The sequence below is a fragment of the Opisthocomus hoazin genome, chromosome 7 (genome assembly GCF_030867145.1).
Source record: "Opisthocomus hoazin isolate bOpiHoa1 chromosome 7, bOpiHoa1.hap1, whole genome shotgun sequence".
NCBI lineage: Eukaryota > Metazoa > Chordata > Aves > Opisthocomiformes > Opisthocomidae > Opisthocomus > Opisthocomus hoazin.
The window spans coordinates 19,532,430-19,558,038 of NC_134420.1; the positions used below are offsets into that span (position 1 = coordinate 19,532,430).

At 36.8% G+C, this 25,609-nt stretch overlaps 1 protein-coding gene across 2 annotated transcripts in view; it reads right to left on the reverse strand.

The window, feature by feature from the left end:
• The window catches only part of CARS1 (cysteinyl-tRNA synthetase 1), a 34,261-nt gene that overhangs the window by 7,633 nt on the left and 1,019 nt on the right, over nucleotides 1–25,609 (reverse strand). The window contains exons 2-18 of one of the 2 annotated variants that reach the window (XM_075425760.1): nucleotides 21,121–21,366; nucleotides 18,166–18,257; nucleotides 17,241–17,329; nucleotides 16,839–16,935; nucleotides 16,298–16,396; nucleotides 15,215–15,364; nucleotides 13,843–13,983; nucleotides 12,975–13,063; nucleotides 11,740–11,861; nucleotides 10,596–10,708; nucleotides 9,921–10,049; nucleotides 9,574–9,703; nucleotides 9,144–9,247; nucleotides 8,031–8,128; nucleotides 6,426–6,615; nucleotides 5,845–5,913; nucleotides 2,817–2,898 (exon numbers count right to left, since the gene is read on the reverse strand). In XM_075425760.1, coding sequence (XP_075281875.1) covers nucleotides 2,817–2,898; nucleotides 5,845–5,913; nucleotides 6,426–6,615; nucleotides 8,031–8,128; nucleotides 9,144–9,247; nucleotides 9,574–9,703; nucleotides 9,921–10,049; nucleotides 10,596–10,708; nucleotides 11,740–11,861; nucleotides 12,975–13,063; nucleotides 13,843–13,983; nucleotides 15,215–15,364; nucleotides 16,298–16,396; nucleotides 16,839–16,935; nucleotides 17,241–17,329; nucleotides 18,166–18,257; nucleotides 21,121–21,366 — 2,040 coding nt within the window. The remainder of the gene's footprint in view (nucleotides 1–2,816; nucleotides 2,899–5,844; nucleotides 5,914–6,425; nucleotides 6,616–8,030; nucleotides 8,129–9,143; nucleotides 9,248–9,573; nucleotides 9,704–9,920; nucleotides 10,050–10,595; nucleotides 10,709–11,739; nucleotides 11,862–12,974; nucleotides 13,064–13,842; nucleotides 13,984–15,214; nucleotides 15,365–16,297; nucleotides 16,397–16,838; nucleotides 16,936–17,240; nucleotides 17,330–18,165; nucleotides 18,258–21,120; nucleotides 21,367–25,609) is intronic. The other variant, XM_075425761.1, reaches the window with a different exon arrangement.

Genomic DNA, 25,609 nt, shown 5'->3' on the forward strand with positions numbered 1-25,609 from the left:
TAGTGCCTTACCACCAGTGCCCATGAACACCCTGGCAGCTACACTCCTTAAGCCTGTGACTATTGCCCAGATCTCTCTTCACATTTTCTGTGAATTTCAAGCCAAAGAGTCTTGGATGCGAAATAGATGTTGTGCTGTTGTGAATGGGAACACTGTGATGGGAAGGAAAAGGAGGAGCTTACAAAGTATTTTGAGAATGCTGGATGCAGCAAAAGGCAGGAGCAGACACAGTTACAAGGACCAAGTTTGTCCCAATTCTGGTCAACTTATTATATATTAGGAAGAGGGCAAAGGGCTTCCCACTGTGTCCTAGAAACAGCTTAGAGCAAGACACCATGTGGCACTAGCACCCATGGCAGGAAATGAAGATGCAAGCAGACTTCAGTCACGGACACCTTTACCACGGGGTAGTTAATTTAAGCAGATGTCCTGATGTAAGTAACCAACAACAACTGGAGAGACTTGCTCCTGTTTGAATATCTGAATAATAATTCGTTGCAAATGAGAATTCTTCCCAAGCATCGGGGGCTGCACTAGAGCACAGATCCGTTCCGCTGTGCATCCTTGCAGAGACAGCTATACGGGGTCTTTGCAGTTAGTGAAGTACTCAAGTAAAATGTCAGGATGCACAATATAGAGATGCTCTGACCAACCAATCATTGATGTCTTTTGCAGAAGTTTTCTGCATTTCTTTCCCCTGTACAGCAAGTACAGTGTTTTCCTGTTTACCATCACTGCTAGATATGTTCACAAATAAGGTCAAGACTCAGCTGAAAATAATCAGTGCAGGTCTCCAGTTTGCATACTCATAACCTTATAAAATAGAGAATTTATTTTACTCATATGTTGAATGTTAGCCATTCTGGATGACGGTAAAATTTTTGTACAGTATATACATTTTGATGGTTATAGAAAAACATAGTTTTACAAATGGCTATTCTGTGAAATGTTTTGTAAATACGGGACATTTCTATTACTCCACAGGTTTTAGAGAAGCAGCATAATTTTACTTAACCTCTAAGAATACCTAAAGCAATACAGATCATGTTAATTAATATTTAGCACCATCCTGCCAGCATCAGACTGTGACGGGGAAACTCCCTTCACTTGCAACCATGCAGAGGCAATATCCCCAGTCATTAATCAGAACAGCTTTTACAGTAATTTAACACTTCCTGCAAGCAAGAATTCAATGGGTACAGGGAAACAAATCAGTAGCTTGTCAGTGCAGGTCCTGCCAACCACCACTCAGCTTCCATATATCAAATACTTTAATGGAAGTGCCTCCCTGGTCAAACTGCAGAGTGCTATAACCACTTCGTACTCCAACCAAACAGCAACTAGAGCCAGCTTTATTCTTACTGCCCAATTTATTTCAGACAAAAAAATCAATACCTTCCAAGTAAGAAACTCTAGCACCAGTAAGCAGTCTAGCACTAAGTACATTCTAAAAATTATCCACTAGAAGCCCCATAATATTTAAACCTTACCACTGTTAAGAGAGAGGATCAGTTTACCTCAACAATCAGAAAGCAAGGGGAAAAAAAGCGCCTCATATAAAATGAGTATTTACGTTAAATATTGAAAGAACAAAGGTCACATTTTTTGGCTGAGAATATACACACAAACTTCTTGAATTAATTCAAATTACAGAAAAAAATTGCTGTTAGGACCAATAAACCTATTTCTCAGCATCAGTAAGGCCTATAGGAGCTTGATGGCAATAGCTGAGTAGTCACAGTAACAAGTACAGTGTGCTAGTAAGGTGAATTTACTAGCCCTTAGAAGAACTCAAAACAGTAGCAGAATTAGGGTTCACATTCTTTGCCAGATGCATAGGTTATCAGCCAGACACTACAAGTAATATTATATTATATTTATATTTTATATTTATGTATAATATTTATTATTTATAATTATAATTAAAATAACAATTATATTATAATTATAATATTTATAATTATAATTAAAATAATTAATTATATTATTTATAATTATAAACAATAATATTATTTACAATAAATATTTTCATAATATTATATATATTTTTATATGTTTTATATATTAAAAAAAGCCCTATTTTGCCTTCAAGTACATATCTCAGTGTAAAAAAGTTTTAAGAAAACAAGAATCAAATACGTATCGAAGACATGTAAAATTTCACAGGGAACAGCAGAAAATAGTAAGAGCTCCATTAGGCACTGATGAACCAGTAAAATCAAAGAGGGCTTAATGCAACAACCTTTTTAACACTGTACAGTTATGCTGCTAACACACACAGCATGATCAAAGCTTTTCAGAGGGGATAAAAAACCCCATCCAAAACAACTTCTAGCAAACTCCCAAATAAATTCTCCAAACGGAGCACTCAATTACCATCAGGGGAGCTACATTCCAGCTATGCTAACAAATAAGAATGAACATCTCAGGTTATTTAAATACAGTATCATTGGGTAGCAGCCTACACTTTTAAGAGAACACAAGCTCCCTAGGGGAAGAGAACATGAATATTTTCATACCTAGAAAGCAGGGAGTTCCCTAATCTAGAAAAACAACAGCTAGTCCTCACCATTCCAGAACTTTTAGATTCTTTAAGAAATTAAAACAAAATTAGTTTAGCAACCTGTAAAAGACTCCCAAACTAAAAAGCCAGGTAGCAGAGATGCAAATATCCAAACCAGCTCTGATGTAAAGATGCCTTACTTTCATTCTCTAAGCAAAGAGAGACTGTTACCAGCTGTATCACACTCCCAGTTTGATTCCTACGACCTCCGAGTCTCAGGTGCAACAATGCAGGAAAAAAAATGAACTCTCACCTTTCTTCTCTCTGGCAATTTGTCGCACCTCTTCTCTGAACTCAGAAAGAACTTGTAGGTATGGCATCACTGTAGACTCAATCTGCAGGATAATTATTTCTACAGTTAGTTAATCATCATTTAGATATAAAACATGTCCTTACCCACTTCATATTTATGTACTGTTGGATGGAACTTGACCCTTAGGGCAGATCTGTATCAATAAAAACTGTCATTGCTCTACTGATGTCAAAGGAGAGTTGATAATTTGCATTAGCTGTCAATTTTCCTTTTGTGCAGATAAAACCAACTTGAGAAGTTTTGCCTCTCCCCATTCTTTGAGGGGTTTGAACTAGATGATTTATAAGGTCCCTTCCAACCTAAACCATTCTATGATTCTATTTTACGATTCTTTTTTTGTCTCCTTTCGGTTACAGATACATCAGTTCCACAGGGTAATGCTACAGTCCAGCTAATTATAATGCAGCACAGGGATAAAAACAGCACCCAGATGAATTTGCACCTTCACATTCTGTGTTGTCTTACTTAGGTCTAACTGCTTGTCTGACATAATACCAGGTGAAACTGATGTTAGGACTTACGTTCATTAGAACTCAGATTTGTTCCTCAGATGTTAGCTTATGCTAATTGTATGTGTTTCCAGTACAGTGCAGTTGTCTGCATTCCTCACATTACTCCCTCCCCCACAAAAAGTGGGGAGAGATTACTGTTGAATTATTTCAGGTGTATGTAAATACTGGTCAAGAAACCTCAAAGAAAAAGTCCTGAGATTCCTGCTCTCAATGGTAGTGAATAGCAACAGCAAGCAGTTAGTGAACAGCAATTACAGAAACAACTACAGACTAGCGCTGTCTGCCAACACTTCTCTGGAATCCCAAGAGGAGAAGCCAGGCACCCAGGGGACTGCTTAAATTAAAAATTTCATTACTTCGGAGGGTGGGGGAGAGAGAGAAAAAAAATGCACTCTTTTATTTGCCCTGCAGTTTCCACATCTCTTTCCCATCTGTTAAATCTCCATGACAAATTTCTCTGTAATTAACAGACAATGTAGTCTGTTATGCTCTAAAAACACCCATATGAAAGGAGCTGAGGGACTCCATTAAAACTTTTCATACATGTGAATACTACGCTTCCAGCTTCACAACAAGAACCTATGCTGACAAGTTTGGCAGAAAAATCAGACTCTGGAAAGTGAGCAACAGTCACATCTCCACTACTCCCTATACATTGAAACTAGCTCAACAAGCAAATGAAGTGGCATCAGGAAAGTATGCACTGTCACTACTTCATCAGATATTTAAAGATGAAAGTTTTTTATTTCCAGAATAACTAACCTGACAGCAACACTTAATTAATTTGGAAAATGAGACTATGGAACCTGAGGTTTTCTGACTTCAAATCTCTTCTATACCCTTTCAGGTAAACTACGGAACCATGATAATTAAGCTAGTTGTTCTTTCAGAGCTTTTGAAGACAATTATGCCTTTTTTTGAGATAATTACTCTATTGGTTCCTTCATCTCCAATTTAGACAAAGAAACAACAGGCCTGATCCACAGCCTGCTGTGATAAATGAGAAGTTTTCCAACCCTGAATGTTCACCTGGTAATTTTTGCTAAGAAAAATAAGTATCTGCATGGAAGACTGAAAGAGGATATAATATTTAATGAAACAGCCAAAACATTTGTGACATTATGCATCCTTATATTATAACTCTTAAAGCCAGTAATGTCTTGGGTGATACAAACATAAGTTTCTTCCTGTGAAGGAACCTGTGTGTAACAGGGGTTAAGACAGGATTCTTCTGACAAGTGTGCTAACAGGTGTTAGCACAGGATTCTTTCTGCACAAGATTCTTCTGACTCTACTACCCTTGGCAACGTTACTTTAAAAGGAGTGAAAGGCCTTAGCTTCTTGTTCCAAGCTATTGCCAATCCTTCCATAAAGCACGTGTTGTAAACGCTGCCTGAAGGAAGTGCTAAATACAAATTTAATTTTCATTTTCCCTAAGAAAGGTGTTAAGGTGCTGCCTTTCTTCTGAAATTCAAAATAATTCTGAGCTAAATTAAAATTCACTATTAATGGGTTTTGGTATGGAATACGGAGCATCTTCCTCATTATCCTTGTTATATCATTACTGGAGATTTCCACAGCACAATAATGTAAGTATTTGCATGGGCAATTATCAGATGAGTGTTCATTCACATTCTTCAACTACAATCAAGCTTTCCTCTTCCTTTGATGTTCCTTTGTTACATCACAGATGTTTTAATTATCCCCTTTAAGGAGGAACAGAAAAACATACGGTCACACCTTTGAGTGCAGAAAAATACTTGAAAAACAGCACTGATTTGTCCATACCAAATTTTTCGTGTGAACAAAGACAGCAAAGGTGATAGCGTTCATACAGAGTTATTTCTGCTGCCTACACCACAAACATTACTGTTATTACAGGGCCCATCAGCACTTTCATCAGGTATCTTCCAAGTATTTCCAGAAAAATTCTGCATCACAGTGCAACTACTGGGTGACCAAAGCTAAACAGCCTTCAAAAGCCAGATAAAAACTGCGGCTACAAATGAGATCAGAAGAAGAGATTGAAATGTGGATAAAATTCCAGCTGCCTCCAGGCTGGTTTTTGGTGTACCACAAGAAAGTTTCATCACTATAATTATTTTTTTGAAACTACCTGACATACAGATACTTGTAATGAGTCTTTAGACAGTAGCATGTGCTGCCTGTAGTTAACATGTGGTTTCTTAAACAGACTCATCATTCACAAGACAAGATAATTCTTTTTCTGGTTGCTATTCAATTTGTCTGTCATTAAGTCAAACAAACCTATAAAAAACCCCAACTGTCATAAAAGAAAAATCCTGCTTCGTAAGCCAGTTTATTACTTCAGATTCAAATATTAAAAGTGGAAAGAATGTAATTCAGCTACATATCAGTAATGTAATCACTTTTCTAACCTAAGCTTTCAAAGGACACAGAGTAATTCTGTATAGCGTACTTTGTCCTTCACTTACATTTATGTTTTGAGTATTCCCTCCAACAGGAAAACCAATTGCATCATCACTTCCTATGGCACCAAAAATCTGGTCAAGGAGGGAAGAAAAAAAAAAAAAAGAAAAGGAGAGATTGTATACATCAAGTCACATGTATGTGAAAACTAAGCAAAATCACATGTACTAGGGTTCTGAAGCCACCTCGTTCTCATTTAACCACAATTCACTGCTCTAATAAGATGCTTTGTTTTTTAATTGATACAGCATACTAAGCACTGGCTTTCAGATTTAGCTTTACAACTGTCAGATTTGACATACTGACCTCATATTTTTTGTACTGTCTAATTTTCCTTGCACATATTAGGGGCTCTCCACTATTCCACAAAACATTTGCTGAAATTATAATGTAACATAAAGGACTCCAAATTGTTCCTGATGCAACAAACACTATAATTTGCGGTTGTTTTCGTTGGGCGGTATGTGTAAGGTCTCTAGTTTCCTACAAGATTTAAGCAAAGACTGTACAGATCGCTACATACTTGAAAAATTAACAGTTATAATTGCACAGTGCAATAGCAATGTTACTACTTGCTATTACATACCTTTAGCATTTGAGTGAGATAGGAACTGATGTTTTCTAAAAGAAGTCTGTTTGGCATTTGTCTGGAAGATTTCTTTGCAGCAATATAGGAGTTACTCTGACTGACTAACGAACGCATTTCTTCTAAGACAGAGCGAGTGTCAATATTGTCACACAGCGCTTCATGAATTGCTGCCTTCTTGTCGTAAAAACTAAGAAGAAAAAAATTTTTTTACTATTGACATCAAAAGTATCTGCAATGTACTCTGAAGAACTTCCGTTAGAAGAGTAAGGGGACCAAAAAGTGAGATAATCTTTTATTGGTCATAGTTTATATTTGAAGGAAAAACAGATGAGCAAGAAAAAGGCATTATCACAATGCTGCTGTTTTGGTGCTATGGTCAAAGGCAGGCAGGGTAATCTATTGGCAACAACTATCCAAAGAAATTACATTGAACACTTTTTCAGCAACTGGCCTTTTCATACCAGTTTTTAAAAGCAGTATAAATTGTTTATTTAGTATTTTCTTGTGCTTGCTTTTTTTCTTGGTGTTTTGGTTTTTTTTTTTTGTCCTCCTATCCCTATGTACCAGCCAAATAGTCTCTTTAGTAGCTTTCCAGCGAGGAGCACTGATTTGGACGTTACCCTACCACAAAGTGAAGTGTTATGAAGTTGTTACAAGCAGATATAAGGAATAAATTTGTGTAAAACTTTGTAATCTTGATTAATAACTACTGTTTCAAACAACATACTTTTTCCAGAGAACAGAGAATGAGAAGTGGTAGAGAAAGGAGACAAATACCCATGAAGCATATCTTCTGTTCCTCGCACTCCTTTGTCTCTTTTCTTTTGACCTCTCTATTACTTAATATCCTCCCCTTTTTAAAAAAAAGTGTTATCTCTACCAACCTCCAGCTGAAGATGAAATTTTAAGAGGACATCACTAAACAGAAGTACCTGCACTTGGTCCTTCAACAGCCAACGTGTCTGTCCACAACAGTGAACTGAACTAGGAAAAATTGTAGTACTGCAATGTAAGATGCTTCTATTTCAAACTTCACTCATAACAGAAGTCGTACAGGAAGTATTACAAACAATATTGATAGTTTTGTTATAAAAGTGAAAGACTGCAATATTGATATCACTGTCTGTCTCAGTAACACATTATCAAACATCAGCACTCTGATCTTTTGTGCTTTTAGTCAGGTCATTTAACTTCTGTTTGTCTCGGTTTGCTCACTGCACTTTGAAATGTGTACAATACTATTTTTCCAGTTGTGGCCACTGTAAGTTATTGGTCACTTGTCAGACAGAAGGACAGCATTTCAAGTAGTGAAGAAAATGAGAGCTACCTAACAAAAAAGTTCTCTTTCCCTTCACAGAGCAATGAGGCATGCCAGTGTACTTAACATAAACAATAGGGAAATTAACAATTTCATCTATACTTCATAAAGCTGTTGCAAGATTACATTCACTAGCTTGTATAGAGTTGGGGTACTCAGTGGATACGCTACAGACTTATAAATATCACTATATACATAGTAAGTAATTTTGCAAAGTAAAAAAAATAATCAAACATGTAGCTACACAATCGTTATTCACAGAGAAGTAGGAATGCTCCACTCACTTTTTGTTGAGCTCTGCTTCCTGATTTTCCCATTTCTGAAACTGGCCTGTCACATCAGCGGGAGCTCGAAGAATATCCTTCACATTTAAAAAGAACTCCTACAGAAGAAGAATATAGCTAAAAATCAGTTTAAATTACACACAATCAATATTTACTACGAAAAGACATTATTTCTTAATTAGCCTCCTAAAGTTTATGGTTTCAACACTGTTTCAGCCAGGATCTACTGAATGTCTGTCAAAACAAGGAAACCCACACATTTTGCATAATTCTGCAAATCACAGTTGGACTGTAATTCAGTTCTACCTCTTGGCTCTGCCACTGCATGATACACTATGATATTCTAACACCAAGCTGCTCAAATACAATAACTTTTTAATGAAGTTTAGACACAAGTTTTTACAGCAGTTTTTTAAATGCATTGTTAAGCAATGGAATCTGAAGAATAAAAATTGCTTTATAGCGAGGACCTATTTTACGTGGGCACCCAGCTTGGTGAAAAGTAATTTCCACTTAATCTGTGGCCCAAACCAAACATTTTACATAAAAAGCAGAATTGCTGATCTCAGTCTCTCCAGCTGAAGCTATCTCAACATGCCATACAGCCTTCTTGTGGGAAACGTGGGTTTAAATCATGGCTCCAAACTAAGCAGGGAAAGGAACTGTGCCTGACCCCTCACATATGCCCACAAGGCACAGAGGCAAATGCTCGATGTATGTGGTGAGGAGACAAGGTAGGAATGATACTCCCTCTTCCCCTTTCACTGTATTTGTATAAAGTCTGATGTGTTAGACGTGATATGAGAGTGTTGGACTGAGTCCTATAAGCAAGCTGAACTGAGAAACTAATCTTGCATGTAAGTGCCAAGCTGCTCAGAGATGTCAAAACTCAGAGAGAGCGCCCAGCTGCAGAGAAATGTAGCTGTTTGTGGAATTTCCATGACTTGAATGTTCAATGGTGGCTAAGCAGATACTGTGACATCCCACCTGATGAATTCAGAAGGCAAATTCAGTCTGTGGATATGGCCTATATATCCTTGGGCTCTACTCCTTGAAACACATGTGACAACACAAAGCTTAGCAAGCTGGTGGAGGAACAGAAAGCTTACTCACATTCATAAACTTCTCATACTGAATAGCTGACTCCATGGTATTATTTGAATAATCCAGTGTATCCTTCCAAGAGTGCATGAGGAAAGCCAACCGTAACTGTCGTGCTATTAGGAGTTTCAGAATAAACACAGAAAATAATCATAATCTAAAGCATTTTTATGTCCTCCAATACTGCACTGGCTAAGAACATAACAATTTTCTATATTCTTACTATCAATACATTTACCAAAAAAGGAAGAACACTATTATACATACAGGTAATACCGACAAGGAACAGAAAAACAAGGAAGCTGTTCTGAAGTTAGCGAAGAAGACAGACACCTGAAGTTAGCCATTTCTGGAAACTCCATTATGTGCCTGAATTAACAAAACTACCACAGTCACCACTCAAAGTACACCAAAAGCATTCAAATTCCAAAGTAATTTTTACCTGTATGTTTCTTCAGTGCATCTTTTATGGTAATGAAATTCTTCAAAGATTTGGACATTTTACAGCCAGCAATTGTTAAGTGGCCAGTATGCAGAAAATACCGAACCCAGTGATCGTTTTCAAAGTAAGCCTGCAGCAAAACCAAAAAACCCCAAAGATCCAACACTGTTTACATGCATACCATTAAGTAGGATAATTTAAGACTAAAATCCTGAGAACAAAAAAGCTATGCTTATACAAAACACACAAAGTTCTAAAAATTAATTGATGGATTTGTGTAAGTTGCAGTCAAACAAAGCAAAGCATGTTGCTTTTTCACTGCAGAAACTTCAGGCCAGTTCTTTCACCTCAGACTGTGCCAGTTCGTTGTCATGGTGGGGAAATCGGAGATCAAACCCTCCTCCATGAATATCCATCGACTCTCCTAGAATGGATCCAGCCATTGCAGAACATTCAATGTGCCAACCTGGACGACCCTGTTAAGAGAAAGACTTGGCTACTACTTAATTGTTTTCCTCTCCTGCCTATGTATCATTCCTTCATTGGTCTGTCCCAAAATAGTTACACACCTAAGGAAATGAGATACAGTGTTACCAAGAAAAAAAGATTCTCAGTCTCTACTTCATAAAAGTACACTGTTCGGTTTAAAGATCAAACATGGCACATACATCTGTGATGCTTTGATTATCCTGCTTATTATTTGTTTTAAAATTACATTAATATTTTTTATCACAAGAAAAAAAGATATAGAAATTGCTGCAGATAAAGCATGCAGATAAATAGAGGAAAAATGACCAGTAACAGCCATCGTGAGCTTGCATGCAGACTTCTGTTTAAAAAGTGTCAAACAGACAGACTGATACATATTATAAATTATCAAATGAACGTAGCAACAGAATCTACTATTGAATACAAGATCTCCATAACCTATACATTATTAATATGAGGTAAGGTAAAGTATAACTACAACATACTATGTAATAAGGTGTAGAAGATCTAAATCCTGATTATAATGTCCTTACCTTTCCCCATGGAGAGTCCCATGAGGGCTCTCCTGGCTTGGAGGATTTCCACAAAGCAAAATCATTTGGAGAATGCTTCTCACTTAAGCGATCAGCTGAGATGCTCAGGTCCCCTTTCAAAAGAGAAAATGTAAATATATACATCATCTGTTGGGGTAAGGACAATCATCACAAATGAGTCAAAGCAGCTAAGCCGACAAGAAATAACTTGGCGTATGCATAACTCTTGGTTAGTTACGTTACATTAATCACTCAGCATTGGTTCCTATTTGCAAAGGGACACAGCAATTCAATAAAAGTGACTCGTTATGTGGTAGAAATGATACATTCGTGTATTCACAAAGACAGTGGTTTAAGCTAGCACCTTTTATTTCACATGTACATAGAAGATTTCACCTATAAGGGTTTGAATTAAGAAGAAATAAAAAAAATCACATCCATTTTAAGCTGTATCTCTCAGATATTGCTAGTTTCACCTAGCATGGGTGCCCTAATTGCACCTAGTATGAGTGTTATATAAAAACCTTTTAATATTTTTCTGATAGACTTTGGGGATGATTTTCTACTAAAACTGTACAACCTTAGGAGCAGATAACTAATGAGTTTGGTTTATTGACCATTTTAAGCTACTTCTCTGCTATGGCTCAACTCAAAAAAATCTGTATTTGGATTTAGTTCAACACAAACAAAGTTTACAAAGTAAAAGGAGTTCTCAATACGAAAGAGGAACCCAAATATTTGTCATGAAATAACCATTGCCTGGTGTGGAAAGCTTTCACTTGGCATGTGCAAAAACCCAGCTTCAAGTCTTTCCTCCTCCTACTTTGAATCAGATGAACAGTCAAGTGACTGGGCTATAGTCAAATGACTGAGCTATTCACAATTCTGACCAAAAAACCCACAAACACCAACCCAAAACCATCCTAGAACAAATCACATTTCTTTGTATTCTCCAATTAAAGACTTCCAGGAAAGTGCTGGCTCAAGCTACAAAACTTTGGAAAAGGAACCTGCTGGTAAAGGAAGTGCAGCAGGTAAACCATTCAACTTTGCCATTAACTGATCCAAATGAAAATCAGTTGAAGAGATCAACACATCATCAGTTTCTTCAGCAACTTAAGCAAATTTTATTTCCCCTTTTTACCTTCACCCTCTTGCAGAGCTTTTTGATCACCTACAGCTTCAGGAACCAACTTAGCATAGGAGTGTTTTTTACTGGAATCAAACTTCATAGTATCAAAGTATACAGATCCATTGGACACATACCTGAAAAGTTAAAGATCATTATTCAGCTAACTTTCTACCAAGACTTAACTGAATTTCATCCCCAAAATCACTATCTTAAACTCAAGTTCTCTAGTGAAACCATAAGATGACTTAGGTGAGCCTAAGTTTTGAGGCCTAACCACAAAAGACTTCAGACAAATCATTGGAAGTCATAATAAACTTCGTCAAAGAGAAAACAACTAACATCTTTTGGTAAACTCTTAAGTGGTGAGACCTCAGATAACAGTCTCAAGAGAAGAAATATCTACAATACTTCTGGTCCCTTTTAATATTTTGCAACAATGAAATGAACCATGTTTGTTTCACAGTCCATTTTGACCTCCATCACTTTGCCATAATTTCTCTTGCATGTTCTTCCTTTACACCTACATTTTAAGATTTTCTTAGAAAGAAAAAAAAAAAGGAGGATAGTTCAAAATTGTTTGCACTGAATCACCAGCATTCCTGGTGGTCCTGAAACCTAGCATTGTGTCAGAGTTTTTATTATGGCTGTAGTGGGACAAAATTAGCAGTCTGAACCATAGGTTTGCTTTTTCACAACAAAAATACATCCATGTTGAAAAATTGAGGCTATTAACAGAAAGAAAACTCAAAAATTTCAGACATAAATCTATCATGATACTTAGGAACTTCTGGAGTAATAGCTTGATTTTCACAAATATTAGACAATGTCAGAAAACCAGTTCACAATTTTTTTTTTTAACTTATGTTATTTACAGCTAATTTCTAGCCATCTACTTAGGCATCCATTTTTTAAATTCCTTGCTGCAGGCCAGGAGTCAAACATAGTTCAAGTGAACGGGACTTTGACTATTTATTTTAATGAACAAGGATTTCATCCTATAAATTTAATAATCTAACTTCTCTCTTTGTAAGACATCATATGAAGTACAGAATAACACATTTCCATCAGGTGAGAAATAACAGGTCTTTTGCAAAGGAACCTGAAGTTTCTTTATTTGATGAAACACTACTTCTGGAAAAGACTACTATTGCATATGAAAACAGAGAGAACAGTTCACAGTTAAGTGTTGAAAGCAAACATTCTAGCTCTGAGAAGCACACAACAAAAGCATTCAGTAGCAAACTTACCCATAACCATTATCCACAATCTTTTTCACAAAATCCACAATTTCTGGCACATATTCACTAACCCGTGTTAAAACATCTGGAGGTAAAACCTATAGATAAAAAGTAGAATTTTATATGTTTTTATATATAAATATTTATACATATGCAAATACACATTAAAAATATATATATATAATGCATTGGTTAAAAATTGGCTCAAAAGCAAGTGACAGCAGAATCTAAGACTCCTATTTCAAGCTTTCTTCTCTGAAACAATGTGCTGTGGCCGTTTTTTCCTCAGTCTTTAAGGTGCTGTTAAAAACAAACTACTGCAGGAGATGTCAGCTCTTCCACTTACTGCACTTCTAACAGAACAGGCAACAAGTCCCCCTGCTTTGCAGGTAAGTAAACAAATCTTCACAGATCTGAACCATTGCACATGACATGGCATTTCATCCGTAACAAATATCTGCCCTTGATTTTTACCACTGCATAATTTCTCAGTAGCTGAAGACTGACAAGTAGTCAGTCTAAATGCTGAGGTTGGCAGGGCTCTCTTGTGCAGCTATAACAGACTCCATCTCAAACTTGTGCTTCAGTTTATGGTTACAAGCCCATGTTAGAGTAAGGGAAAGGGATGGAGTGCACAGGTCAAACTCAATCACCAGTTAACTGGCTCTAATAATATACACAATGGATTTAAGATTGTTGGGAGGGAAACAGAGCAGATGCTGATTTAACAGCTACCTATTCACATTAAAGGAAATACTTTATCAATAAGCTTGAATTATGAGGTTTTTTGAAAGCTATTAAGGAGCTAAATTGTATTCTGGGTTTTATGAGGCATGGCACACACACCTTTACAACAGAAAACAGTTTGTTTACTTACGTTGAGCGCTTCCATATCTTTATGAAATTCCCCCTCCCAGAATTTCGGAAGCGTTGAGAATATGGAATTGTCAGTCACCTGACTGCCAAATTTTGTGTCCAACCAGTCAGACAGCAAATCTTTGGCTTCTTCCAACAATATCTATAAAACAATAATTTTAAGTGCACCTGATCAAGACTTGCCCTGTTTAAACTCTGCACAAAGATCTTATTCCGAGCAAAGAGGTTTGCTTAAGGAAAAAGACATTTGGCTACGAATACAGAGAAATCCATGCTTCTACCAGATTTTTATCATATTGCCCTTTGTAAATACGGATGAAACAAACAGAGAAAGGAAGATAAACTGATAAGTGATATCTGTTTTGATATCAATCATTTAAATAGTCATGTGGAATTCACACTGTAAACATCGGATGGGACCTGCAATTATATCACATCATCTGTTCCCCCCATTACTACTGGATAATCTTAACAGAAGCCTTGCTGCGCACGCTGGTAAAGAAAGTGTTTAAAAAACAAATTTGAACATCAACAAGGACACATTTCAATCTTCTATTAAAAGATAAGATTTTTTTATAATAGGATATTGCCCAGAAGGTGTGATTGTTTAGATTTTAGTTGTTTTTAAAATTCTGTTAGGTCAGTACACATTTTTATAAAGGCATCTGATATTAGAATAGTTGGACTTTTAAAAGATAATTTAGAGACACTCTTCTCAAGGCAGCAGCACATAATCTATGCTTCCTACAGTAATTATCACAAATAATGTGAAAGCAAGAAAGGATGAAAGTGGAAAACAATTACTAAAAGACAGTAGTTATATTTCCTGACTTGGTTACTGGGACAGTATCAAAATCCAATAAAGTCAACAGGATTATTGTCAATAAATGTCATGGTCTTTGACTAAAAATTATCCTGAGCGTAATTTTTTTGGATGTATTTTCTTCTCTGATCACAGACAGAAACACTTGTGTAGAAAACTGCCACCAGTACTAGAATGTCATAAATGCACGTTCAGTAATTTATACTGAAACTAATTCATCAAGACAAAAATGTCAAAGAGAAAGTCTAAATATAGGCAAGAGAAAAATCCCCACTGGAAAGGTAAAAATAACTGAGGAAGTATGGGGGGGGGGGGAATAAAAAAATCCAAGTCATTGATAAAAACTGCATCCAAAAACAATATAGTTGAATTCAAGGATCAAGTTTCCTGTATTTAATGCAAAGTACTAAGAAGTCTTTAAGCCCACCAGTCCTCTTTTTATGAATAAAAATTTCCATAATGTTTCAGGGAATTACTACAAGCTAAATATTATTTTTAAAACCCTTAAAAATTGTAAGCCAAATTAATTTAAAAAGGAGCTCAAACTGACCTCATGACATCTGTTGATCTCTTCTGCAGGGAGTTTCACTTGCACAGCTTCTTGTAGAGGGTCAAAAGCAGACTTCACTGCATTTTGAATTCTTTCCAACATTCGCTTTTTATCTGGGTCTGTTGTCTCATTTAATTTAACTGAAAAGAGCTACAATTAAAAAAAAATTTAGAAGGCAAGTTCCAGTACAGGAGCGCTATGTTCCATACACAATATATTAACTTAGCCACAGAGTACCTTGCTAGTGATGAATAATATACCACATAAGAAGCTTCAGTATCAAACCACTGAAACATACTGCTCATCGGAAATAACGGTGAAGTCAAAAGAATTTAGTTCATATACAAATTCAGTTTTTCAGAAAGACTTTATAAATTACCACATCATCATTACTGTTGTTTAGTAATTTTATGCAGTAAATCACCTTAATTACACAACTGATGATCACAAATCTGAAAAGGAGAAGCTTTAACGTGAAACATAGAGAGATTAAATGTTATGGATAGAGAGTATGTCAGGCAATGACAGTCTGGCAAAATTTCCAGGCCTCCTATTCCCAGGTCTGTATTCAATTCATTAGACTGATAATCTCTCTGTGATCTCTAGTTCTTAAAACGACCAGAGAATCGCCTTCCCCCACCTTCAGTCCTTGCTCCTTCCAAGGCCATCAATGGTACAACAGGGAAATTTCACAAGCTTTATAAGATTATGGACATACCGCCATTTAAAAACTATTCTAAAGGGTTAAAGTTTGAATTCTAACACACAAACATCCAAATGCTTTTTGAGCTTTTCCCCCAATACCCTCACAACAATATACACGCACTCCAAAGCAAGTTCTATTGACATAAAAATCAGGCGCGCCTTTTACACGGGTAGTTCTCTTCAATTCTAAAACAACGGAAACATCTAAGCAACAGGCAGTTCCAAAAACATTTCCAGTTTGTGTGGTACCAGTTCAACAGAATAACTGAAACAAGCAGAAAGTTTAAGGAGACAGTAGTTAGAGGCATTTTTTAGATGCCTTGCTGCATTATTGAGTAAGAACCTAAGACACTAGCAGGGATTAAATACCACACACACCTCTGAGGCAGTTTTAACATCTTCAAGTAGCTGAGCTGGTGAGGATTGGTTCTCTCTATATCGTTCAAAAAGGTAATTTTGTCTTGCTCTCTTGATGATCTACAAAGCAGAAACGTGAAAATATTTTTGTGAAGTGACACATAGTTATAGAAAGCACAACTAAAATCTATTATACACCAAAGGCTTTTCAGAATCCCTATAAATTTAACAAGCTACAAGAATTACATCCAGTAATACAAATTAAACATATCATACGTAGTTAATCAGCTATCTCAACAACGGGCAAATAAAATAAGTTCTCTTTGTAAAATGCTTAAGCTTCATTAGTTATGACAACACTCATTTATAGACAGGAATACAGGCTTTGCTACCATAGGAATGCTACAAAACTGAGAAAAATCAATGACTTGGTGTACAAAATGTACATCTAAGTTAATAAGTATAAGATTTATCTTGGCTTATCAAATGGCAATTATATATGACTCTCTGACCTTCATGCTCAAAGTACAGTATTTTAGAATGCAATTTAAAAAGACCTTACCTTATCATCAATATCTGTAACATTCATACAATAGAAAATGTCATATTTAAAATAATCCCTCAAGATTCTTCTCAGGATATCAAATGAGATGTATGACCTAAAACCACAAAAGATATAGGGGTGTTTTTAGTGAACACCTCAAGCCTATTTCTGTTCTATGCACTAACTAGTTAAATCTCAGAGTCAATAATTTTACAGGTTTAATTTTCCCTCATCTACTAGTGAGTTTTTAATCACCCAATGAGATATTACAATATGCTTTTAATATTAAATCTCAAGTACTGAGTCTAACGAGACTATTTTCTAGTAATACACTCATCTAAATAAAGTACCTAATTCTATTCATCTTCTGCTTCCAATAGGCACTGTTATTACCTATATCAAAATAAGGAACTGCAGTACCTGGCATGTCCCATGTGAGAAGCATCATAAACTGTCGGACCACAGCAATACCACAAGACCTTTTTTCCATTCTGAGGCTGAAATATTTCCTTAATTGAAAGGAAAGGTACAGTGATCAGAAGAAACTGAAGACATGAACTCGGGCCAGTAATACAACATTTGGAGATTGGAACGTGAAAACATGCATTATAATTACAAAAAAAGGAATAGTTATTTCACTCCCACTTCTACCATAAGAAAAGACCACCACTAGCTTTATCATGTAAGAGACATAACAGGGTCTGGCTGCTTATGTTACCTGCACTCTTATCAGCCAAGCTATCAGATTACAAAGATTTGGACTAGGCAGGGCTTTATTTAAGCTGTAAAAGCAACGATCAGGCTTTCTTTTGCATTGAAAAAGGTGACAGAGTATAATCACTTCACACATATTTGGATACTGCAACCCATATAACATTAGCATTCTTAATATTTCCTCTCTGTCCCAAAGCACCTTCAGACAAGATCAGAAGAAGTTTTACCAGTTTATATTACAATAATATAACTGGTGAGACTTTTTTTACACAGGCAACGTTTAAAAGAAACTGGGATTTTATTCTGTTCACATTCCTATACTTATGTGAATTACAGTTGAACCCCTGTCTATTCTGCATGATGATATCTTGCAATTGTGAACTATATACTATGCAATATACACACACATACACACACTTGTAGTATATGTATATTTATTGTGTATTTTCTAACACTTGCCTCAGCAAATACACTTGTCTGACACAGTATCTCTGGCATGTGCTTGTTAACAATCTCAAAATACAATCCAGAAACCTATCTACTGATACGGTAAACACTTAAGAAACAAATATTTGGTGACTTCTCTATTTGTATTTCTATGAAAATCTCCACTTTTCTTTCATTTAGTCACCTTATTGCGAGTCAGGCTGTTGTAGAGGCAGAGCCTAGAATGTTTTGTCCCTTCAGGAGGAGACCAGGAGGGCTGCACACGCTTGCCTTTACCTAGGGCAAAAAAAAGTTTAAGCAGAACTGAAAAGACACTTTCCGCAAACAGATTTTCAGTATTACATTTTCTCCTTATCAGATCACTAGGTTATTTCAAAAGACAAAAAACACATATAATTAGACAAAGCAACTCCAATCTTAGTAATCCAGCTACTTCTGTTAAAGCTTCCTAGAAAGCCACCAAAAATAAATTATTTCAATCTAGTTTATTTTCTACTCTCCAAATTGCTATTCCTATCAGCTTTTGATGCAAGTAACAGGAAGGAAGATGGCTCAAAAGTGAGAGCATGCAATTCAATTCAAGCATTAAAAAGAGCTTTGAAATTTAATGAATTATTAATAAAGTGTTATGGGAGTCCTGGGCTTTCTGCAATGCCACTGATTTTACTGTGATGGTATGTCACAGATCTCTCACAGACTTTGCAAAAACTCTCCAGAGACCAGAGTTAGTCTCTAGAGCCAATATTGACAGAGTATGTGTACTCAGGGTGAGAGGGAGGGGAGATGGAAAGGTTTAGAAAGAACCTCAGCTTTTTATCATACATTGTTGCTATGTACACAGGGCGTTTTTGAACACACTCATTTACTACAAATATGCTCCCACTCAGCAAGAGGCTACATTTTGCCATTAAAGAGAGTAGATAAAACCCAGGCTAGTATTAGTGACAATATTCTCACACTTTTCAATTTTTAAAAAGCAACATAACTGTTCAACTCATGGGTTTTCCAAACAAAAGTATGAGTATGTAATCTGTTGAAGAGCTGCAGTTTGTTATACACAGGGCTGCTTACACATGTAATGATGTTAAACTAATTATCACATTAACTAGGAATGAAAGCAAACCAGGAAATTCAAAAATACAGCAAGGTTGCCAGCTTAATACACACAGCACTGTCTTCAGGAATTCTCATGGTATGCATTTTAACTGCAATTAAAATATTATACAAACTATTTGTTTTGACAACAAAATTTCCTTTCTCGTGGTGTGTCTCCGAGTGCTCTTCATTAACTGTTTCCCTGATATCTTAGTAATAATATTTTGGCTGAAAACCTTCAAGTAATGTAAACATTCATAGTATAAAAAAATTTAATCTCTTCCTCATCTTCCTTTTTTGAATAACTGCCTAAGTAAGAAGATATTAACTGTAGTACTCTGTCTCACAAATGGACTCCATATAATCTCTATATTATGGATCCATGGAAATAAGTGTATATTCTAAAAATTTTGTTGTATGGGGTATTCCTGAACAGAATACCTCAAGTTCAAGAGCAGTCTATCCATACCACAGACTATATACCAAGGTATGGATTTGTTTACTCTTTGATTTACACAGATTATGGCAGCATGCTTAACTGTGGCTAACGTTTCCCTCAGGGAAGGAAGCCTATGTGGGTTAGTCTAACAAAAGACAATTCTGTAAAGCTTGCTTTATTTACAACCACATTAAACATAAGAAAAACCCCAGATACTGCACCCTAAAGTTCTCAGCTTGTGAGTTAAGTGTCACGTTATATCCAGTACATGGACATCAAGGGCAAAGTAAAAGGCATACTGTTTAGTCTGTTTAAATACACCTCTGCCAGCTATAGTCTTCCCCCTGGTTGAACTGCGGTTCATTTGCTCCTATCCACCCCTGCAGCTCTCTGAAACTCTCAAAAAAACACCGATAAAATATCCAAAGTCTAAGAAGTGTGGCAGATTCACGTGTCCTTTTCACAGAGAACACTGCAGAATACCATTTCAGGACTTTTGATATATAAGCACAGATCATGAAGATGACAAGACATAACCCTTCAGAAAGAGAGACTTAACACCAAAGATTTCATGGACAGGAAAACAGAAATCTTTTCTCGTATTGCTCCGCCCTGATCCATGAAATTCTGCAGACAAATTGTAGTTAGCAGCATTAAATCTGCTATCAGAGCCAGGGGTACAGCTGAGATCCCTTCATTGCTGAAAGGAAATCAATAACCAGCACAAATGCAATGCAGGCATACTCTCGTACACAGAATCTACTCGCAGCAGTCTGATTTTAACTGCTGGTCTGCGAGGAATTGAGAACACATACGATAAGAGGTTGTGAGAAGATGGCGTTCGAGTAATATTAGTCAACAACCATCAGCAAAAATGACAGACATTACGCATTCATTTGTAGGTATTGCAAGCACTATACAACAGCTCTGTATTATTATTATTATTTCATGACTCCCCGAGCAAGGATCTCGCTATAAAGCAATCAAATTAGACTAGCTCCCTGGAAAACAACTCAGAAGAATGATGCAGCTCCCAAAAATGCCAGCACCCATGCTTACACAATGACCTAGATTAACCGGTTAGTATTTCCTCAAATCATCAGCAATGCGTAAATTACCAGGGTTAAAAAAGAAGCCCACACATTCTTTTTGAAATTCAGTGTTAATAACAAATCATAAGAGGCAGTATTCACTTTACTTTATTACGAATTTGTATATTATACAACTATTTAGTTAGCCTTGCAGGGAAAGAAAAATGGACTGAGCAAATCCTGATACTTCAGGGAACAAGCCAAAACCCACACATTCTTTTACAGTCCAGTGGCTAACTTTTTTAAAAAAATATACATAATCGAATTCTGTACACTGAGGAATTTTAAAATCAATGAAATGTGGAAAGGGAGCTTTAACATTCAAATAGGTCAGGATGTATCAATTACACAGTAACTGTATGGAAGAAAAATTTCATGACCTTGAATATAAGTTGATACAGTAAATTTTAAAGCGTGCAAGAGTATGAAAGGGAACTTCTAGGAATTCTCAGCAACAAAAACCAATACAATGTCAGCTAATCTATAACCTGCCCACCAGTTTTTTATTACTCACTTGTTTGAAGTTTACAAGGCTCATTTTTTTCACTGCTGCCATCATAGATTGCTTCTATGTGTCTGTACCACCGGACAACATGGATATACTGGTCCACAGGTGGCCCCGAAAACTTTTTGAATACCTCCACATCTGCATGTGAAAATGTGAACCCCTGGATATAACTACGAGTGCTCAGGTACTCGTTCAAAGCCTTCACCCTGGCTTCCTCTTCACTAATGCTCAGAATAAAACTGTAGCTGGAAGCTGTAAAGAGAGGCACAGGACATTTGGTCAGCATTAAAAGAAGAAGGAGATCCCATGACCAAAATATATCCTTACACTATACATCTCCCCTCTAAAGTAGCTCTGGCAAATGACAAGAAATTTGAGAAAAATATATTTAATACAAGCAACTGAGTAACTATATATTTCCTGCTAACAGGACCACGTTCACGCTGTGGTAAGTTTTTTGGAGAGATCGTTACAAAGCGCAGTAAGGACAAAAGCACAGGTCCTTTCCATGAAGAAATATCATCTGCTTGAAATTGGAGAAATTTGTTTACACACAGCAAACCTAATCAGTCACTCTTTTCCATGCAGCTAAAACACTCATCCTGCAAATATTCAATATGATTAATTTTATAGACTGTGGATAGGCTGTGAATACGTCTACTGAAGTTGAGCATATCCTTAAATCTTTGCAGGACTGGTGCCCATATGCATGCTCCCAGCATGATGCTCAGTTACTCCTACTTGCTCTAACAACTCAAAGCTTAACGTGTTACTGTATCATTGCTGTAGTATTCATATTTTCCTGTATTTTCCATACAATGACACAAAGTTTGTAACTCCGTTCGTGTTCAAAGTGCTGTGTAAACATTAAGCCGATCCTGCTTAGGTAGTCAGCCAAGAAGGTAATTTAAGATCAGCCAAGGTCATAGCAAAATCAAGTGTGAGGTGCAGTACGAGAACACCTGTCTCTGCTCCCAAACCCCGACAGAGACCACTGCCACCAGTGTCGCTTCTTACACCCGCACAAATATCTTCTGCATGAGCAGCTTCCAAAGCTTTGGAGGTGCTCACAGACCAACACTCTTGGAAAGCGAAGGATGAAAGGAGACGGGGAAGTGATGGCTAGGAGACGATGTGAGGAACTGCAGAACTAAAGTTTTTCCAAAAATTGTCAGTTAAGACCTTATGAGCAGCTTATTTCCTATATGGAAATCAATGATTAAAATCTTCTACAGGAACACAGGATGACAGGGAAATGACACCTAGATACCAAGTATGTTTGTGTTTAACTCTTCTGAGTATAAATAATATATAATGGCACACCAGCAGAACTAATTAAAAAGATCAGTGAATAAAAACCCAAAAAAATCAGAGGTCACAAAAGATATTTAAAATTCATACAGAAAAGCAGTCAGATTCATGTAAAGTCTCAATCCTTCTCAAGGGCTATCCATGTAATTGTTCAGTATAAATAAGGAATAACAAGTAAATAATGGTTCATAATGAGACCTTATGGGCTTGCCTTACCTAGCTGAACGGTATTCAGCTTCAGCTTACATAGTTAATTTTACTATAAACTTTTCAGCCTCCTAAATATTTACTGATGTTTATCATCACAGAACTTCACATGTTTATACAAATGAAATAGTTTGAAATAGTCACATTCATTAACTACGGAAACCTAAGACATAAGTCTTCCTTGAACGTGAATTTTGTAGCCATGAATCACATGAGGGAGAAGGCCAAAAAAAAGCATTACAGGACTGATCTGTGTAGAAATGAAACTATATCTCAAAGAAAAGATCTTTAAAGATCTATTGCAAGGAAAGCAACACTCAATTTGCAAAGTATTATTAGGGTTATTATGACCATTATTCACACACCAGGCTGCTAATGGGAAGCAAGTTAGTGTATCTGAAACAATGTAAGTGCTTTCCAACCACATCTTTAAACCAATCTAACAGGGAAGTTGCACAAACTTCCACACAAATACAACAAAGATGACAGAACTCAGACAAGCTAATTTTGGTGAGGAGAGATGGCAAATACTGCTGGTGAATGGCGGTACCAGCTCAGCCCTGATAAGCAGAGCAGCCAAAATTACTTTGAACAATCTTGGCATGCACATTAGTACTTGAAACTGTAAAGTTTGACGTTATGTCTAGTTGCAAGAACAACAGCAGACTTTAAAGTGTAATACATCAAAGAAACCAGTTGGCCCAGGGGACCTAACAGGAGGAAGTCTTTATGTTGAGACTGATCACGGACTCAAATTCAGCCCAAACTCACGTCCATGACTGCGCACCACAGCAAGCGCAGGACAGCACGAACACACCTGAGCCGTTCTTGGCACAGGGTGCAGCAGCAGCTGAGCCACAGTAGTCTCAAGCTCCCAGCCGGCTCACTGTACCAATACAAGTTTTCAACATTGGTTTCACAGGCTGTGGTGAGCTCCAAACTTCCTTTTCTAGACTGACAGCTACTTTTCAAACCATGACATCTAGCTTAAAGCTAGCACAGGTGTGTTCTACTCTCTGCTGCAGTCATGCAGAGACACAAGCAAGTATGCAGTGTTTGAGAGAATGTTGAGTTATCAGTGCAACTCTGAAATACCTCTGAGCGTCCTATTTCAGTACACACAGAATAAAATCATTCCCACTTCTGGCATTCTTGTGAGTTGCTCCAAACTGGACTGAACTAACAAAACAAAAGCTCTTCTCCAGAAGCACAGGGTGCTCTCCTGGGAAGCAAGGATTAATATGATAACACTGTCCTTTGGAAGGCAGTACACCAGAGGACCATTTCTTTTCAAGCAAAAGAAATCAGTCAAAACTATCTTTATGAGTCAGCCGGTTGTCAAACGTAGTTAATAACAATCAATGGATTCAAAAACTATTGAGGGAGAAGGGCCAATAAACACATACAGGTCTGAGCTGCTTTACCCCTGTTGCTTTAGGAAATCAGGCTAAGAAACAGCCCTTCCCTCTGACCACAATTTTTTTCCCCTCCCAAAACAAAAATTGCAGTTGCTTCAACTCAGTTGCATTAGGAAGTGTCTTCTCGACAGCAGAAAAGCAGGAGTGTTACAGAGCTGTTGCATAACACTGAAAGTTAACTCATGTGAATGGAATGATCCGTTGACATCAAGCCATCACTCAAGAGCAACTCCGTTCAGAAAACAAGCCCTGAGCACCAGTATTGGATAGGTAGCAGAATAACCTTAAAAAATCGTTAGAATTAATGTTAACAAAGTAATGCTCTCCCTGCACTAAAAAGCTGTTTCAAAAAAATTCCACTGTAGGCATTAATACAGTTCTCACAGAATAAATGCCAATGTACAATCTCTTTGGGCAATATAATGGTCACGCATTCTTCTTTCCATGCATGGAGTGCTTCGGAGACTCCTAAAGAACACTGGGAATTTGTCTGCAAGACTGCAGCAACACACAGAGTCCAAGGCATAAGATCGCATCCATGTTTTATTTGCACATAAAATACCATTTGAATTTAATCAAGATATGTAACCCACACAATATCTAATCTGATGGAAATTTTTCACTTAGATTAACTTGAAAATGGAAACCTCTGTTTCTTGAAGATGTTGACAGTAAAGTAAATATGGAAAAGCCATAAAGCAGGCAGTAAGCTAACTGACACAAAAACAGGGAGTTACTTTGCTTCAGGGAAAAATTAGGTTTCCTGGGATTCCCTGAACCTGCTAACCTTGTCAGTCATACTTAGATGACAACTGAAATATTCTGGGATTTTTGCAGAGGCACTCTCTGAGAAGAAATCTTAGATGTTTCTCAAATTTGAAAATGTGATTTATCTTCCAACTTGGCTTTCACAGATTTAAAACAACTTATAAAAGATAAGTGTAACATGCCTCATTATTAATACGGCTCCAAATTGGCCATTTATCATTCCAGCTGGCCACTCTGGTAGCTTTGGAAAGAAGTCCAACTGTCTGCTCAGCCAAGACAAATTATCCTTTTCTACAAAAATTTCAGAAGAACTGAACCAATGCAGCTTCCCATCTATCCAAAGCACAGCATACACACAGAGAGACAAAGGACTTTTGAGACTAACACAGAAGAATCGAGAGGCTTTTAGCAGAGCAGGATTTTTAAGGCAGGAGTATCCCATCAAGGAAGAACTTGTTGGTCCTAGTCACTTCAGCCCTGTAAGTTTCACTTTTCCTGAACTGAAACTAAATGTAACAATCACAGTCTAAGTAAAAAGTAAATACTGTTTGTCCATTATTGTACCCAACTAAAAAGTTTCTTGAAGCATGCCTGAACTGAGCCTCTTTCCCTCCCCCCCCCCCAAAATAAGATACTGAAAACAAATCTGAAAAAGCTAGTCCCTTGAGAAGAATAAATGCTTCTGGGCTCTCTTACACTGGAATGTTACTTGTGATGAACAAACAGGAGAGTAGCTTTCAGTAACAAAGAAAAAGGGGCAAATCTTTGAATCTACAGATCCTTAACTGGAA